A 15,425-nucleotide genomic window follows, 5' to 3' on the forward strand; every position below is an offset into this window, starting at 1 on the left:
GCCCTCCTCTGAAGGTCTGGCCCCCCCAACTACCCTCCCCTGCAGGCCTGGATTCCCCCCAACTGCCCTCCCCTGTAAGCCTGCCCGCCCCCCAAGTGTTCTCCCCTACAGGCCTGGTCGCTTTCAACTGCCCTCCCTTGCAGACCTGGTCCCTCCCAAATACCTTCCCCTGCTGGCCTGATCACCCAAAATTGCCCTCCCCTGCTGGCCATCTTCTGGCGGCCATCTTTTGTCCACATGGAGGCGGCCATCTAAAAGTTTATTCTATTAGTTATATTGAAATACAAACATGTCTTTGCTATATTCCTCATAATTACTTTTAAATCACTGATGTTTTCTTTCCTAGATAGACTCTATGTTGAGAATGTTTATCCTTCCAAACCTTCGAGATGGCCATTTTTCCTACTCATTCCTTTTTGTGTTATTCTCTGTATAATGATAGTAACCCTGGTAAAAGTTTATTTCCAAAGAAAGAAATGGAAAACTGAGGACTATACAAGCGATGAGTATATTGATTTTATATATAAGATTTATTATTTTTATAATTTGTTAATATCCATAGTAACTTATTAATTAATAACATTATGATAATGTTACAAGTAATAATTCAGATTTAATTTTATCTTTATATGGAAATTTAATACTTCCTAATATATTAAGGATTAATATAATGAACATAATTTTTTTAAATGTCAAAAATTTTAATCTTATAACAACTTGGACTCTGTTAGGGGTAAAATTAAGTCAAGATTACTTCTAATAAATGTTTGTTTACCTCTTTTTATTATTTTATCTTAATTATTAACTATATATTAACCATTACTACTTTATTTTTTATATTTATATATTTCAAAGAATTTTGCATGCACTATTTTATTAAAAGGTAACAGAGAAATCCAAGAGAGTAGTTAGTGAAATAAGTCAGAGAAAAATGAATACCATATAATTTCACTAATATGTGAAATCTAAAGAACAAAATAAATAAATAATAAAAATTGAAAGAGACTCATAAAGAGAACAGACTGATGGTTTCCAGAGGGATGTAGGTTGGGGGCTAGGTGAAAAAGGTGAAGAGATTAAGAAGTACAATTGGTAGATACAAAATAGTCATGGGAATGTAAAGTATAGCATGGAAAAATAGCCAATAATATTGTAATAACTATGTATGGTGCTAGGTGGGTACTGGGAATATTGTGGGGAACACTGTAAAATATATGATGGTCTAACTGCTATGCCATATACCTGAAACTAATACAAAATAATATTGGAAGTAAGCTGCAATTGAAAAAAAATTAAATAAATAAAAGAAACAGGGCAGAAGATAAATGTCAAAATAGTTTAAAGTTGTTTAGCTAATAGTGTTATAAATATAAAAATTATCTAAGTTCATTTTCAGGTAAACTTATATTACTGTGGTTTTTCTTTTCTCATGTTAGTCTTAATTACTGGTGAGAGATTATTTCAGTGATAAAGCAGTTTCAAATAGTGGCTGCTCCTAGATCTCAGAAAGGAATTTAAAATTGTTTCAGTATAGACATATAGTGCAGAGTTTTGTACTGTAATTTTCAAAGAAAAATATAATTTTAAGTGATTATATTTGTTTTTAAATGTACAGGGAACTTGAAAGTGAGAGTGAACCCAAGAGTAGCCTGGAAAATAGAGAATCCATAATATCATAGTGAGTATCAAATATTTGAAGGATGAGATGAAGAGACAGATAAAATTTAATGTATTAGATAAATATAAATATAAATAATACAAATATATATTAAATGGTGGTAGTCATATAGATGCATATAATGACAAATTGGAGAATATTTTTCAATGGTGTAAACTACATCATGGATTAGTAAACATAAATGCTAGGCAATTCATTATTTAAAAATTTTTGCAGTGTTTTAACAATTTTTCAAATGATTTAATTATTTAGCATTTATGTATTCAAATACTGGTTAAAATAAATTACATTATAGAACTCTATAATGAGGTTACCCTTATGCTATTTGTTGAATTAACCATCATTTTTAATTTTATTGGGCATACAGGTGACTTTTTCCCCTTTATTTTTTCAGAGTAATTATCTTCAATGGACAGGAAAAATGGAAAAGAAAAAGTACATGTATTGTCTGATTGCCTCAGATTCAAAACCTGCATATTATTGTTTTGACCTGACAAGAAAAACTAGAATTCTCATATATAATTTATGTTATATCATATTATTTATATATCATATAGCATTTATATATTTAATTCTACAGATGAGTTTTTATATTATACATTTTAAAAATTACCTCATGCTTATTCTGTTAGTCAGTAGAAACTAACTTAATCAGCAGGCATGAGATGATGAAAGGTTACAATATAATAAATGCAATGCCATAATTAAAGGCCACTGCTATATTTTTTATTGCAAAGTTATGTAGTTATGTTGTTATCTGATGGTCCATAGCCAATCAAAAGAAAATTTGATATAATTTAACATTGAAAGATTTAATAGACATGAAGAATATTTCATAATGTAAATCAAATCATCAAACTAAGAGAAAGCTACAATCCTATCTAATAAAAGAGTAATATTCAAATCGACTGTCACTCCTACACACAAGATGGCTGCCCTCATGTGGTCAAAGATGGCTGCCCCCATGTGGACACAAGATGGCCACCACAAGATGGCCAGCAGGGAAGGGCAGTTGGGAGGGACCAGGCTTGCAAAGGAGGGCAGTTGTGGGCAATCAGGCCAGCAGAGGAGGGCAGTTGGGAGCGATCAAGCCTACAGGGGAGGGCAGTTAGGGGTGACCAGGCCGGCAGAGGAGGGAAGTTGGGGGCAACCAGGCCTGAAGGGAAAGGCAGTTGTGGGGGACCCAGGCCTTCAGGGGAGGGCAGTTAGGGGCAAACAGGCTGGCAGGGGAGCAGTTAGGCATCAATCAGGCTCGCAGGGGAGTGGTTAGGGGGTGATCAGGCTGGCAGGCAGAAGCGGTTAGGGGCAATCATGAAGGCAGGCAGGCTAGCAGTTGGCAGCCAGCAGTCCTGGATTGTGAGAGGGATTTCCGACTGTCCGTTTAGGCCCGATCCAACCGGGATTGGGCCTACTGGGATCGGGCCTGAATGGGCAGTCAGACATCCCTCAAGGTGTCCCAGATTGGAGAGGGTGCAGGCTGGGCTGAGGGACACATATCCCCCGCTGTGCACGAATTTCATTCACCAGGCCTCTAGTAATAATAAATATGCATTAGTTACGGTTCTCCAGAAAAATAGAAACAATAGATAATTATAGATAGATGATAACAGATGGATAGATAGATTAGATAGATAGATGATAGATAAGTGATATATAGATGAGGATATTTATTGTAAGAATTGACCCACATGGTTATGGAGGCCAAGAAGTCCTATGATCTGTTATTTATAAGCTGGAGATCAAGGAAAGCTGGTGATGTAATACAGTACGAGTCTGAAGTCCTGACAATTGGGGGGCCTCTACTGTAAGTCTCAGTCTGAGTCCAAAAAACAAGAACAGAGTGGCAATGGATGTCCAAGGGGAGGAAAAGATGGATGCCTCAGCTCAAGCAGAGAGAAAATTTACCTTTCTTCCACTTTTGCTACACTCAGGCCCTCAAGGGATTAAATGACTCCCACTTGCATTGATGAGGATAATCTTCACTCAGTCTATTGATTCAGATACTAATCTCTTCCAAAGACACACTCAAAGACACACCCAGAAATAATGTTTTATCAGATATCTGGGCATCCACAAATTGACACACAAATTAATTAATTATCACAAGTACCCCTTGTCAACTTGGCACTCATATGCGTCTCCTTAAACCAGTGATGGGCAACCTTTTGAGCTTGGTGTTTCAAACTTTGCCAAAAAACTGAGCATAACTTGGGTAGTGTGTCCCTTTGAGGAAAAAACATTATTTCGCGATACTTATAGTTTAAATAACATAAATGTTTCATCCTCAGCGGCCGCGTGTCATCAGAAATGGCACTGACACACGTGTCAGAGGTTCGCCATCACTGCCTTTAACCATACTTACCGTAATCTCCAAATAAAGTACATAACATAACTCTGCCTAACATGATATAACTATTTTGCATGCAACCAAAAATGCACTAATTTCTTCCCCAGAAGAGGAGATAAAATCCTTGACTGATGTTTATTCTTCTCCAGATATGGCATAACTTAAATACTATGATGTAATATTAACAATATGTAAATACTAATATAAAAATCAATACATCTTATGTTACATGATAAGAGAATAAAAGGGGAAATAAAACAAAGGTATTTCTTTAATATATGTAGATATACAGTCAAGTGTATTCATAACAAAATAAGGAGAAAATTCTCATGACACTACAGTCTTCCTTTCTGTAACTGGTCATGTTGTAGTTGATATTTATAACTACCTTTTTTTAAAAAAAATAAATATAATGGCAATAGAACTTTATTTAAACTATATACTTCTGGATTTGGGTATATAAAATTTCTTCAAGGTAATTCTAAGAATTTAGCTGTCTAATAGCTTCTGTTGGCTATTAGGTGGCTATTAGATTTATGTATTTATTTATTTATTTAAAATTCTTTATTATTGAAGTATTACATATGTCTCTTTTTCCCCCATTAGCCTTTTCCCATTCATTCCCACCCCCCAGCACAAGCCTCCATTCCCCTACTATCTGTGTCCATTGGTGATGCTTATATACATGCATACAAGTCCTTTGGTTGATCTCTTACCCACAACCACTCTCTCTGAGGTTTGATGGTCTGTTCAATGCTTCTAAATGCCTCTGGATATATTTTTGTTTCTCAGGTTACTAGTATGTTGTACATTATATTCCACAAATGCAAATGCATGTGATACTTATTTTTCTCTGGCTTATTTCACTTAGCATAATGCTCTCCAGGTCCATCTATGCTGTTGCAAATAGTAAGAGTTCTTTCTTTTTTACAGCAGTGTAGTATTCTATTGTGTAGATGTACCAAAGGTTTTTAATCCACTTATCTGCTGATGGGCACTTTGGTTGTTTCCAAATCTTACCTATGGTGAGTTGTGCTGCTATGAACATAGGGGTGCATATATCCTTTCTGATTGGTGTTTCTGGTTTCTTGGGATATAGTCCTAGAAGTGGGATTACTGGGTCAAATGGGAGTTCCATTTTTAACTTTTTGAATAAACTCCATACTGTCTTTCACAGTGGCTGCACCAGTCTGCATTCCTACCAGCAGTGTATAACGATTCCTTTTTCTCAACATTCTCACCATCATTTGTTGATTTGTTGATGGCAGCCATTCTGACAGGAGTAAGATGGTACCTCATTGTAGTTTTGATTTGCATCTCTTGGATGATTAGTGACTGAGCATTTTTTTTTTATGTCTCTTGGCCTTCTGTATGTTCACTTTTGAAAAGTGTCTATTTAGGACTTTGCCCATTTTTTTATTGGATTATTTATATTCTTTTTGTTAAATTGTATGAGTTCCCTATAAATTTTGGAGATTAAACCCTTATCAGATATAATATTGGCAAATATATTCTCCTACGCAATGGGTTCTCTTATTGTTTTGTTGATAGTTTCTTTTGCTGTCCAGAAGATTTTTATTTTGATATAGTCCCATTTGTTTATTTTCTCCATTTCAATTGTCCTAGGAGATGTATTGGTAAATATATTGCTACAAGATACCTAATTTTATTAACTCATTCTGAATTCCCTTTGACTTCAGCACATACTTAAGCTGGTTTAAGAGCCAAATCTTCATTCCTGAAGGGTCTGGACCATGATTAGTTCTGTCTTGATTGTGTTGTAGTTTTACATTACCAAAGCATAGTAATACAAAGAGATATTCTAAGAGATCTCCTGTATTCCAGATATACTCTTTCTTACCGCACTGTTGAGTAGTAATCCAATTTCCTTTGGGTAGTCAAAATCAACCACCTTAACTGTCTCCTTTACCTGTTGATTCAGAGGCATGAGGAACCCCAAGTGGCCCAGTGGTAGTCTTAACTTCCAGTTCAAGGAATCATTGTGTTTTCTGATGATAGCATTTCTCCATGAGACTAAGACCTCTAGACCAGCAGAGCACAAAGTCATGGAAACAGGAAACAAAAATTTTGCTAGTGGGTCACTTGGGATAACTGTGAGTGGTGCCACTTCTATTCCCACCCTCTAATTTCTGGACTCATGAATCCTACCTATCGGAGAAAAAGAGCCATATATTGGGCAAATGCTTCAAAGCATATACAGTCTTCTGGAGAACCTTGCCCCAGTACTTAAAGCTATTGCCACCTAGCTGACACCATAATTGAGTGTCCAAAAAAAAAAAAAATCCCAGCATTCAATCAGGCCATATGTTTCAGGAGGTTGAAACTTGTGAATTTCTTGACCACTGCCATTGCCACATTTCTTTTTGCTGTAAAGTGAGTTCCTTGATCAGAAACATTGTTGAGTAGAACACCATGATGATGGATAAGGTGGATAAGGTATAATAATCATTGCATGTAAGAAAGGCAAATCTGAATCCAGACTAAGTTTGTATTCCAATAAGGAGAAAAACACTGCCCCTTCCATGATGAAAGTTGTCCAACATAATCAGCATGCCACTAGTTTAGCTCACTGATTATCCTGGGGAATGGTGTCATATCTAGAGTTCAATGGTGACAGATTAAGAAATCATCAGTTACTGTGGCCAGGTCAGGCTTGGAATATAAATTTCATATTGCTGAGCCCATCTATAACCTCCACCCTTGCCATCATAAACACATGAACTCATTGGGTGATAATAGGTGTTGCTATGGATAAAGGCTGACTAGTATCCACAGAATGAGTCTTCCTTTCCATCTGACTATTAAAATCTTCCTCTGCTGAGGTCTTAACCTTTAGTGAGCATCCACATGAAACCCAAATATCTTCATTTTTTTGCCAACTCATAGAGATCTAGACACATACTTTCATCCCGAATTAGACACTTGCATTCATGGTTGTTTTTTTCCAAGTTCCTGACTATTTAGCCAAACCACACCGATATATAATCACATGTCTGGCTATTTCTCTTATTAAGCAAAGTGTACAATGAGGTACAATGCCTGAATTTCTTCCTTCTTGGGAGGATTTCATTTCTCCTCTGTCCTTCAAGAATGTCTAAGAGAGGAGCTATAGTGTAGTAGCTTGTCTATTTTTTAGGTGGTGCCTGTATATAATACAGAAATATCTGTAAACTAGGCCAAAATCTTCTCTTCCTTTGCCAAATAATGGTATAAAACCCCCTAAGAGGACACAAATGCAAGCTGGGATAGAGAAGGCAGTGTAGCAGGAATAGAGACCATAGTATTTGGGCCACTTCTTCATATAACCTACCTGTGCCTTCAGGTACCACTTGATTCTGATTACATATTTACCATTTCTAACTCTAATTTAATGGCTTTGTGGACCAGAAAACACCCAGTTCATGATGAGCAGTTGAGATTGCATGATAACTTTGTGGCTCATGGTTAAATGTTCAGTCTCTACTATGGTGCAGTAACAGGCAAAGAGCTGTTTCTGTAAAGAAAAGCAGTTATCCGCAATTTATTGCAGGACCTTTCTCCTAAATTTAAAAGGCCTACTCTGTGATACACCTATAGGGCCTGCCAAAATCTTCAAACATCATCCCTATCTGCCACTGATACTTTAAGACCATTGTATCTGCTGGATCATGTGGCCCAAGTGGCAGAACAGCTTGCAATCTAGCCTGGACCATTTGCAGAGATTGTGTGTGTGTGTGTGTGTGTGTGTGTGTGTGTGTGTGTGTGTGTGTGAGTGTCTAAAGTTTTACTTATGTTTCCTTTTTTCCCAATTGACCCCCTAGCCATTCCCACCCTGGGCAAGCCCCAACCGCCCCAGGGTCTGCGTCCATTGGTTATGCTAATATTCATGCGTACAAGTCCTTTGGATTATTCTTTCCCTGCCACTCTTAATACTGGGTTGGAGGTACGGACTGCCCCAGAACTGGTTTCCTGCTCGTCTCTTCTTATTCTGATCCCAGTTTCCACAAAGACAACTTTTCCTTGCAGTCTCAGTGAGTGTTTTTAATTGGAAGATCCTATGTACTAGACTTAGCAAGCAAAAGCAAGGAGGTAAAAAGAAAAAAAAGACAATGGACCTGCATGACTCACGTCTTTTTCCTCTGGCACTGCACAGCCGGTATAGAACTTCAGGCTGCCCATCTGGGCCCAGCCCATCTGTGAGCAAATATCTAGAATGCCCTTCTCCCAGAAGTCCTGTGGACCCCCTACCACATTCCCCCTTCCACATTTGCTCATCTGTGGGCAAATATCTAGAATGCCCTTCTTCCAGCAGCCCTGCGGACCCCCTTCCCCAATGGCCACGGATTTTGTGGGGCACAGTCTCCCTCTGAGACTCTGATCCCTGCTGCGCATGTTTCTCCCTCCAGCCTGGATCCCAGATCTCACCTTTCTCTAGGCGATATCTGACTTTTCCATCCACGTATTGCCTCACCAGCTATGTATAATTCACCAATTCCAGGTGGATGTCATTTGATTCAGCTTTCTTCTATCTGCTCTGTGAGAAGGAACATATTTGACACCACTCTGTCTCCCCCTGGACAGACTTTTTTGGTGCCTGCAGTAAGGGAGGCTGGAGTCTTGAGTATTTGTGGGTTCACAGCTGAGGTAGCTGGTCTCTGGTCATTGTTGTTGAAGGGTCCCGAGAGCTTACCAAGGTCTCCCCGGTTGAAGGTAAGGCTGGGATTCCATCACAGCTGGTCTCCTCTTCAAGACAGCACAGTTTCCACGGCAGAGCTGGCCACTCCAGGAGATATTTCAGTAGTGGTAGAGGCTGCCTGGCCAGGGGAACCTGGTCCACCAGTCCCCAAAAGTCATGTGGAATATAGCTGTCCCTCACTCAGAAATACAGACACTCCCCGCACGTTCACGCAATTTCTTTTCGTTCTCTCACTCACACACTAACTTGCAGCTTGCAGTCCCATCAGCAGCCATCTTGGATCCCTGCAGAGATTTCTTTTGTTGTGGGCACCACGCAAAACTAGCAGCTTCATGAGTCACTTGGTAAATGAATTGGAGTAACATACTAAATGAGAAATATGTTGTCTCCCAAATCCAAAGAGGCCCATTAGGCATTATGCATTTTTTTATGGCAACAAATTATCTTTCACCTAAAAAAGAATATCTCAACATGCTCCACACCAGTGAATCCATGGAAATTTTACTGGAAATGGAGATAGGCTATCTTCTGACAACAAATGTCTAATCAATAAGTTTAAATTAGTTGCTACTTCTTGTTCACTTGATCCAATGAACATAATGTCATGAATGTAATGGACCAGTATGATATCTTATGGAAGGGAAAGATCAAATCTATATAGGGCTGGTAAGTAGGGCAATGAAAACGTATTGCTGGCTTTGCCAACTGAAAGTAAACTCTCTGCTGGATGTTAAGGACAAGGATGGAGACAAAGACATTTGCCAGATTAATCACTGCATACCAGGAACCAGAGGATATATTAATTTGCTCAAGCAATGAAACCACATCTGGGGTACAGTAGATACAATTGGAGTCACCACCTGACTAAGCTTAATGTAATTCATGGTATTCTCCAAAATCCATCTGTTTTCTGCACACACCATAGAAGAGTTAAATGTGTATGTATGGGAATCACCACCTCTGCATCTTTAAAGTTCTTGATGGTAAAACCAGTTTCTGAATCCCTTTAACATGAAATCTAAGGAGGTTGGACATTTCAAATTTGCTCATAGTGGACCATGTTTTAATCCATGTTTTCATCCAACCAAACAAACTGTTAGAGCTCTTGTATTTCCCTAAAATGCAACCTTAAATGAGAAATCTCTGCTTCGTGGGTCCATATATTAAAAAAAAAAAAAGTTGGATTAGGTGCTCTCTCTACTACTGAAAATAGTCATTAGCATCTTTACATTTAATAGGATTAAAGAAATAGTTCCAGAAATCCCAAAACCAATTCATAAAACTCATCCTTAAAATTACCAAATCTGTATTAGCAAGGGTTATATGAGGTTTATTATAGGAATTGACTTATATGGTTATGGAAGTCAAGAAGTCCCCAAATCTTCCATCTGCCAACTAGAGAACCATGAAAGTAGGTGGTTTAATTCAGTTCAAGTCCAAAAGTCTAATAATGGGGATAAGGGTGGAACTTACATAAGTCCCAGTCTGTGAACCAGAAGTGCTATTGTCTAGAAATCTCAGCATAGTGTGAATTCACCCTTCCCCTGCCTTTTTGGTTTCTTTAAAGTCTCAAGAGATTAGATATTGCTTATGAGCATTGATGAGAATGATCTTCTTTATTCAGTCTCCAAATTTGAATGCAATATCTTCCAGAGACACTCCCATAGACACATCCAGAAATAATGTTTTACCAGCTCTCTGGGCATTCCTTAGCCCAGTAGAATTGACACACAAATATTTTTATAACTTTTAATATAGCTTCAAAATATATGAAATAAATATTGTCAGGGAAAAAAACCTTTAAAAATCATCAAATTTAGTGAGGGATTTAAAGAACATAATGAACATATGGCCTACTTGACAGAGAAAACTATTGTACTCAACAACTGAAAAATATACATTTTAAGTATGTATAAAAGCAACCTAGTAGGTGAGTGTTGCATCCAGATAATAGAATATTATTCAGTGTTAAAAAAGAAATGAGCCATAAAGCCATGAAAAGTCATAGAGAAATTTAAATGTATATTATATTACTTAGTGTAAAAAAGTTCTATGTGGAAAATTATATACCATGATTTCAACTATATGAAATCCTTAAAATGCAAAACTATGTAGACAAGAAAAATGTTAATGGTTGCCAGGGTCACAGGGAGGGAGGAATGAATAGGCAGAGTGCAGATTACTTTTAGAGAAGTAAAACTATTATGTTATGTCTGATAATATAATGGCGGGTACATAACCAGTATTCAGTTGTCAAAATCAAATAAATGTACAACACAAAGAGTGAACCCTATTGTAAACTATTAACTTTTAGTGATAATGATATGTTAATGTAGGTTCACCAATTGTAATAATGGTGTCACTGTGGTATAGAATATTGATAGTAGTAAAGGAGTTTGTGCATGTAGAGGATTGAAAGGGGTTTGGGAACTTAAGTACTTGTGTTCAATTTTTCTGTGAACCTAAAACTGCTCTGAAAAAAAAAAGTCTATTCTAAAACAACAACAATGACAAAATAGAAAACAGAGAAACAATATACAGGAGTGGCCTAAAGTAGGTTTACAGTTGTGATTATGCAAAATAAAGAGTTAATAAAGCTATTGTAATAATCATAACCTCCATGTCTTTTTCTATACAAACAACTGTAAATCTACTTTCACTAAATAAGTGAAACACAAAGCATTTTTTAGGGAAGATTGATAAATTTATACATATATATGCAGGTTGTTGAAGAAAAAAAAGACATAAATTGTCAGTATTGGGAATAAGAGAATATCCATAATTACTGTGACTTCATACAATAAAAGGATGCTGACAGAAATTCATGCCAATAGAATTGAAAACTCACATGAAATTGTCAAATTTTTTGAAAGAAATTATTAAAGTTTGCTCAAGAAGAACTTGAATTACCATAAATATTAAAGAAACTAAAATGTTAGTAAAAATCTGTTCTAGAAAAATATCTTGAAGTCCACATAGCTTCACTGGTGAATCTATAAAACATTACAGAAAGAAACAACACAATTCCACTCAAAACCTTCAACATAATTGAAGGAAATGAAACACTCTACATTCATTCTATGAGGCCAGCATTAACCTGTTAACAAAACCAGGCTAAGATATAAGACAAGAAAATTACAGATCCATATGCTTCATAAACATAGATGCAAAACAAATGTAAACAGCATTTTAACAAATCAAATTTAACCAATCAAAATCAATTTTAGCAAACATAATATACAAAAATAGTAAACATCATGACCAAGTATGTATTTCTTTTTTCAGGAAACACAAAGTTGACTCAACCTTAGAAAAACATCATTATAGTTTACCATATTAGCAGACTATTGCACAACAACAATATAGTATATATGATCAACTAAAAAGATGGAGGAAAAACATTTGACAAAAGTCAATATACATTCATGTACAGAAGCTCCACACACTCTAGGAGTGAAGAAAACATCTTAATCTGGTAAAGAGTATCTATAGCATCTTTTCATGTGTCTGTTGACCCTCTGTATGTCCTCTACAGAGAAATGTCTATATTCTATTAACCTTTGTCTCCAAATTAGTAGAATTGAGCAATAAGGATGTTCTGAATAGTCCATTGCCCTTTACCTACATCCCAAAGGACAGTTCTTTAAAATGCAGATAATCACTACATTTGGTTGAGTGAAATTTCACAGTACATGTTGCTAAGAGGGCTTCAGGGAAGCAGCTAAGTATACTATGTTAGTTTACATTAATTTTATTATGTGTTATAGCATGGACTTTGGCTTTTGTTGTCATCTAAATGCTCACAAGTGTCTTATACTCTGTTCTCTTTCAATTTGGCTATATGCATAAAATACTATTTTCTTCTTCATCTACTTTAAGTTAGGCTAGTTCCCACCAGTCCTTTCCTGAAATTAGGTGAATCTATACCATTTTAAAAATAAAATTTCAATTTAAATAGACACAAATCCAATTGCAAAGATATAGAGGACAATAGTCTGAACAACTGTTTTGTGGAAACAAAACAGTAAATAATGTGTTTCTAACCAGTACTCAGATATGTCTATATGTACTTAAAAAATTGTAATTGTTGCCCAGCCACTGTGGATCAGTGGTTGCATGTTGAACTATGAACCAGGAGGTCATGGTTTGATTCCCGGTTAGGGCACATGCCTGGATTATGGGCTTGATCCCCAGTTGGGGCATGTAGTAGGCAGCTGATCAATGATTCTCTCATTATTGATGTTTCTATCTCTCTCTCCCTCTCCCTTTCTCTCTGAAAATAATAAAAATATATTTTAAAAAATTATAATTGGGCCCTGGCCAATGTTGTCAGTGGTTAGAGCATTGGCCCAGGCACTGAAGGTTTGCAGGTTTGATTACTGCTCAAAGGCATGCAACTGGGTTGCAAGTTTGATCTCTGGCCTTGGTATGGCCATGTGCTGGAGGTAACTGATTGATGTGCCCGTTTCACATTGATGTTTCTCTCACACACACCCCACCCTTTGGTACTGTATAATACCGATTGGCCTGTTGCATCTTGATAAATGGCCAAGCAAAGGAAAACACAAATACTATAAAGCTTACATAAAAAGCTGAGTCTAACTTCATGGTCAGGTGAAGATTTGAAAACAGAACGATAAAATTCTTATTCTATAATCTATTGAATATCCTCACGTTTTTGTTGGCCAGTCTCAAACAAGTGATAGCTCATTGCTCCTCCTGGCTTCTATCTAGTCCATAGTACAATATTTCACAAGAGTAGAGAGATCCTTTCTTTTCCAACATCTGTCTCAATGCTTGGTAATGGAAGAAACCATGACTGATCCTGCTAAGTTAAATTTCCACCACTGTCCCATTCCGTATGTCTAAGAAGTGTTCTGATTATCATCCTGAGTCAGAAGCAGATTCATGATTTATAATCCCCTCATGGTAGAGGTGAAGTAGGTCCTGCAAGAAAAATAACTTGAAATGAAAAAGATGTCCAGTAAGCAACATTTTAAAAATATGGTAAAGACTAACATCTGAATTGGCCCAGCATTTCAGGAGTGCAATTAGTCCCCAAGAATCAAAATTTGAAAAACAAATATGCAGAGCTTTATATAAGTTACTAGAGGCCGTGCACTGGTAGCATCCTTAGGCCTGGCCAGCAATCGGGGCCAATCAGGGCCTTTCAGCTGCCTGCCAGGGCCTTCCTTCTGGCCGATGGCTGCCGGCTGCCAGCCAGGGCCTTCCTTCATTCCATTCTGCCCCCCTGGTGGTCAGTGCACGTCATAGCAAGCGATCGAACTCCTGGTCTCCCAGTTGAACTCCTGAGAGGACACTTTGCATATTAGCTTTTTATATATATAGATTTCCCATTGATTGTAAAGTAAATATTCAGAATAACCACATTAAAACTCTTGATAGATTTCACTAGAGCCATTTTTAAAAATTCAGGTGACAATCACATAAAATTAATCATTTTCAGGTGAACAATTTAGTGATATCTAGTATATTCACAATGTTGTGCACCCACCACCTCCATCTAGTTCGAAAACATGTTTATCATCCAAACATAAAAACCCTGATCCATTAAGCACCTGATCTCCATTCCCCCTCCTGTCAGCCTCTGGCAACCGCAGATCTTCATTCTGTCTATGAATTTACTTATTCTGGATATTTCATGTAAGTAGAACCATATGATATATAACCTTTTGTGTCTGATTTTCTTCACTTAATACAGTGATTTCAAGGTTCATCCAGCTTGTAACGTTATCAATTCTTCGTTCCTATATGTGTTTGAAAATACTCCAGTGTATGTTTATATCATAATTTGTTTTTCTATCCACTGATGGACATTTGAGTTATTTTCTATTTATTTCATTAGAGCTTTTAGGTAAATTCATAATTTAAGTAGATAAGAATGTATTAATAATGAAAATGATAGTTACAAATGCAATGCTTCTATTTAATTTTTGTTACATTTTTTTAAAATTTTTTGTTCATCATCTCACAGACGACTAAAAGAGGGCATGTATGCAGGAAGATTAAATATCTATGTGGTTGTGTAGAATATTACAATGGGACATCTGAGTTTTGTGTACCTGATAGAAACCTGCTGATTTAGAACCATTCAGTAATAAGAATGCCTAGTAGGGTGGGGGAATATGCCAAGATCTGGAGGGAAAAAGTGTGCTGAGATATTTGAAAAATGTAATAGTTGTATATTTTTTCTGGGTTTCATTTTTTTAAAATTCTTTATTGTTTAAAGTATTACATAAGTCTCCTTTTTTTTCTCCATTGACCTCTCCCCAGGCACTCCTGCCCCCAATATATGCACTCATTCCCGTACTGTCTCAGTCCATTGGTTATGTTCATATGCATGCATTCAAGTCCTTTGATTGATCTCTTACCACCCTCTCCCTTGCCTTCCCTCTAAAGTTGGATGATCTGTTCAATGGTTCTATGAATCTGGCTCTATTTTTGTTCATCATTTATGTTGTTCATTATATTCCAAAAATGAGTGAGATCATGTGATATTTATCATCCATGCTGTTGCAAATGGTAAGAGTTCTTTCTTTTTTACATCTCTGTAGTATTCCACTCTGTATATATAGCACAGTTTCTAACCTTTTGCACTCGGATGTCGAGTGTGACTCGACACGGTTAGCATCGGTAGCAGCTCTTTTTATAATCTTTGAATGTATCAATAATTTGAAATATAA

At 36.8% G+C, this 15,425-nt stretch overlaps 1 protein-coding gene across 2 annotated transcripts in view; it reads left to right on the forward strand.

The window, feature by feature from the left end:
* The window catches only part of LOC103288286 (disintegrin and metalloproteinase domain-containing protein 2), a 60,563-nt gene extending 58,176 nt beyond the window's left edge, over positions 1-2,387 (forward strand). For both annotated transcript variants that reach the window (XM_054720310.1, XM_054720311.1), the window contains exons 19-21: positions 347-506; positions 1,616-1,678; positions 2,073-2,387. In XM_054720310.1, coding sequence (XP_054576285.1) covers positions 347-506; positions 1,616-1,678; position 2,073 — 224 coding nt within the window. In that variant the 3' untranslated portion in view covers positions 2,074-2,387. The remainder of the gene's footprint in view (positions 1-346; positions 507-1,615; positions 1,679-2,072) is intronic.
* Positions 2,388-15,425: the final 13,038 nt, after the last annotated feature.

The sequence above is a fragment of the Eptesicus fuscus genome, chromosome 8 (assembly GCF_027574615.1).
Source record: "Eptesicus fuscus isolate TK198812 chromosome 8, DD_ASM_mEF_20220401, whole genome shotgun sequence".
NCBI lineage: Eukaryota > Metazoa > Chordata > Mammalia > Chiroptera > Vespertilionidae > Eptesicus > Eptesicus fuscus.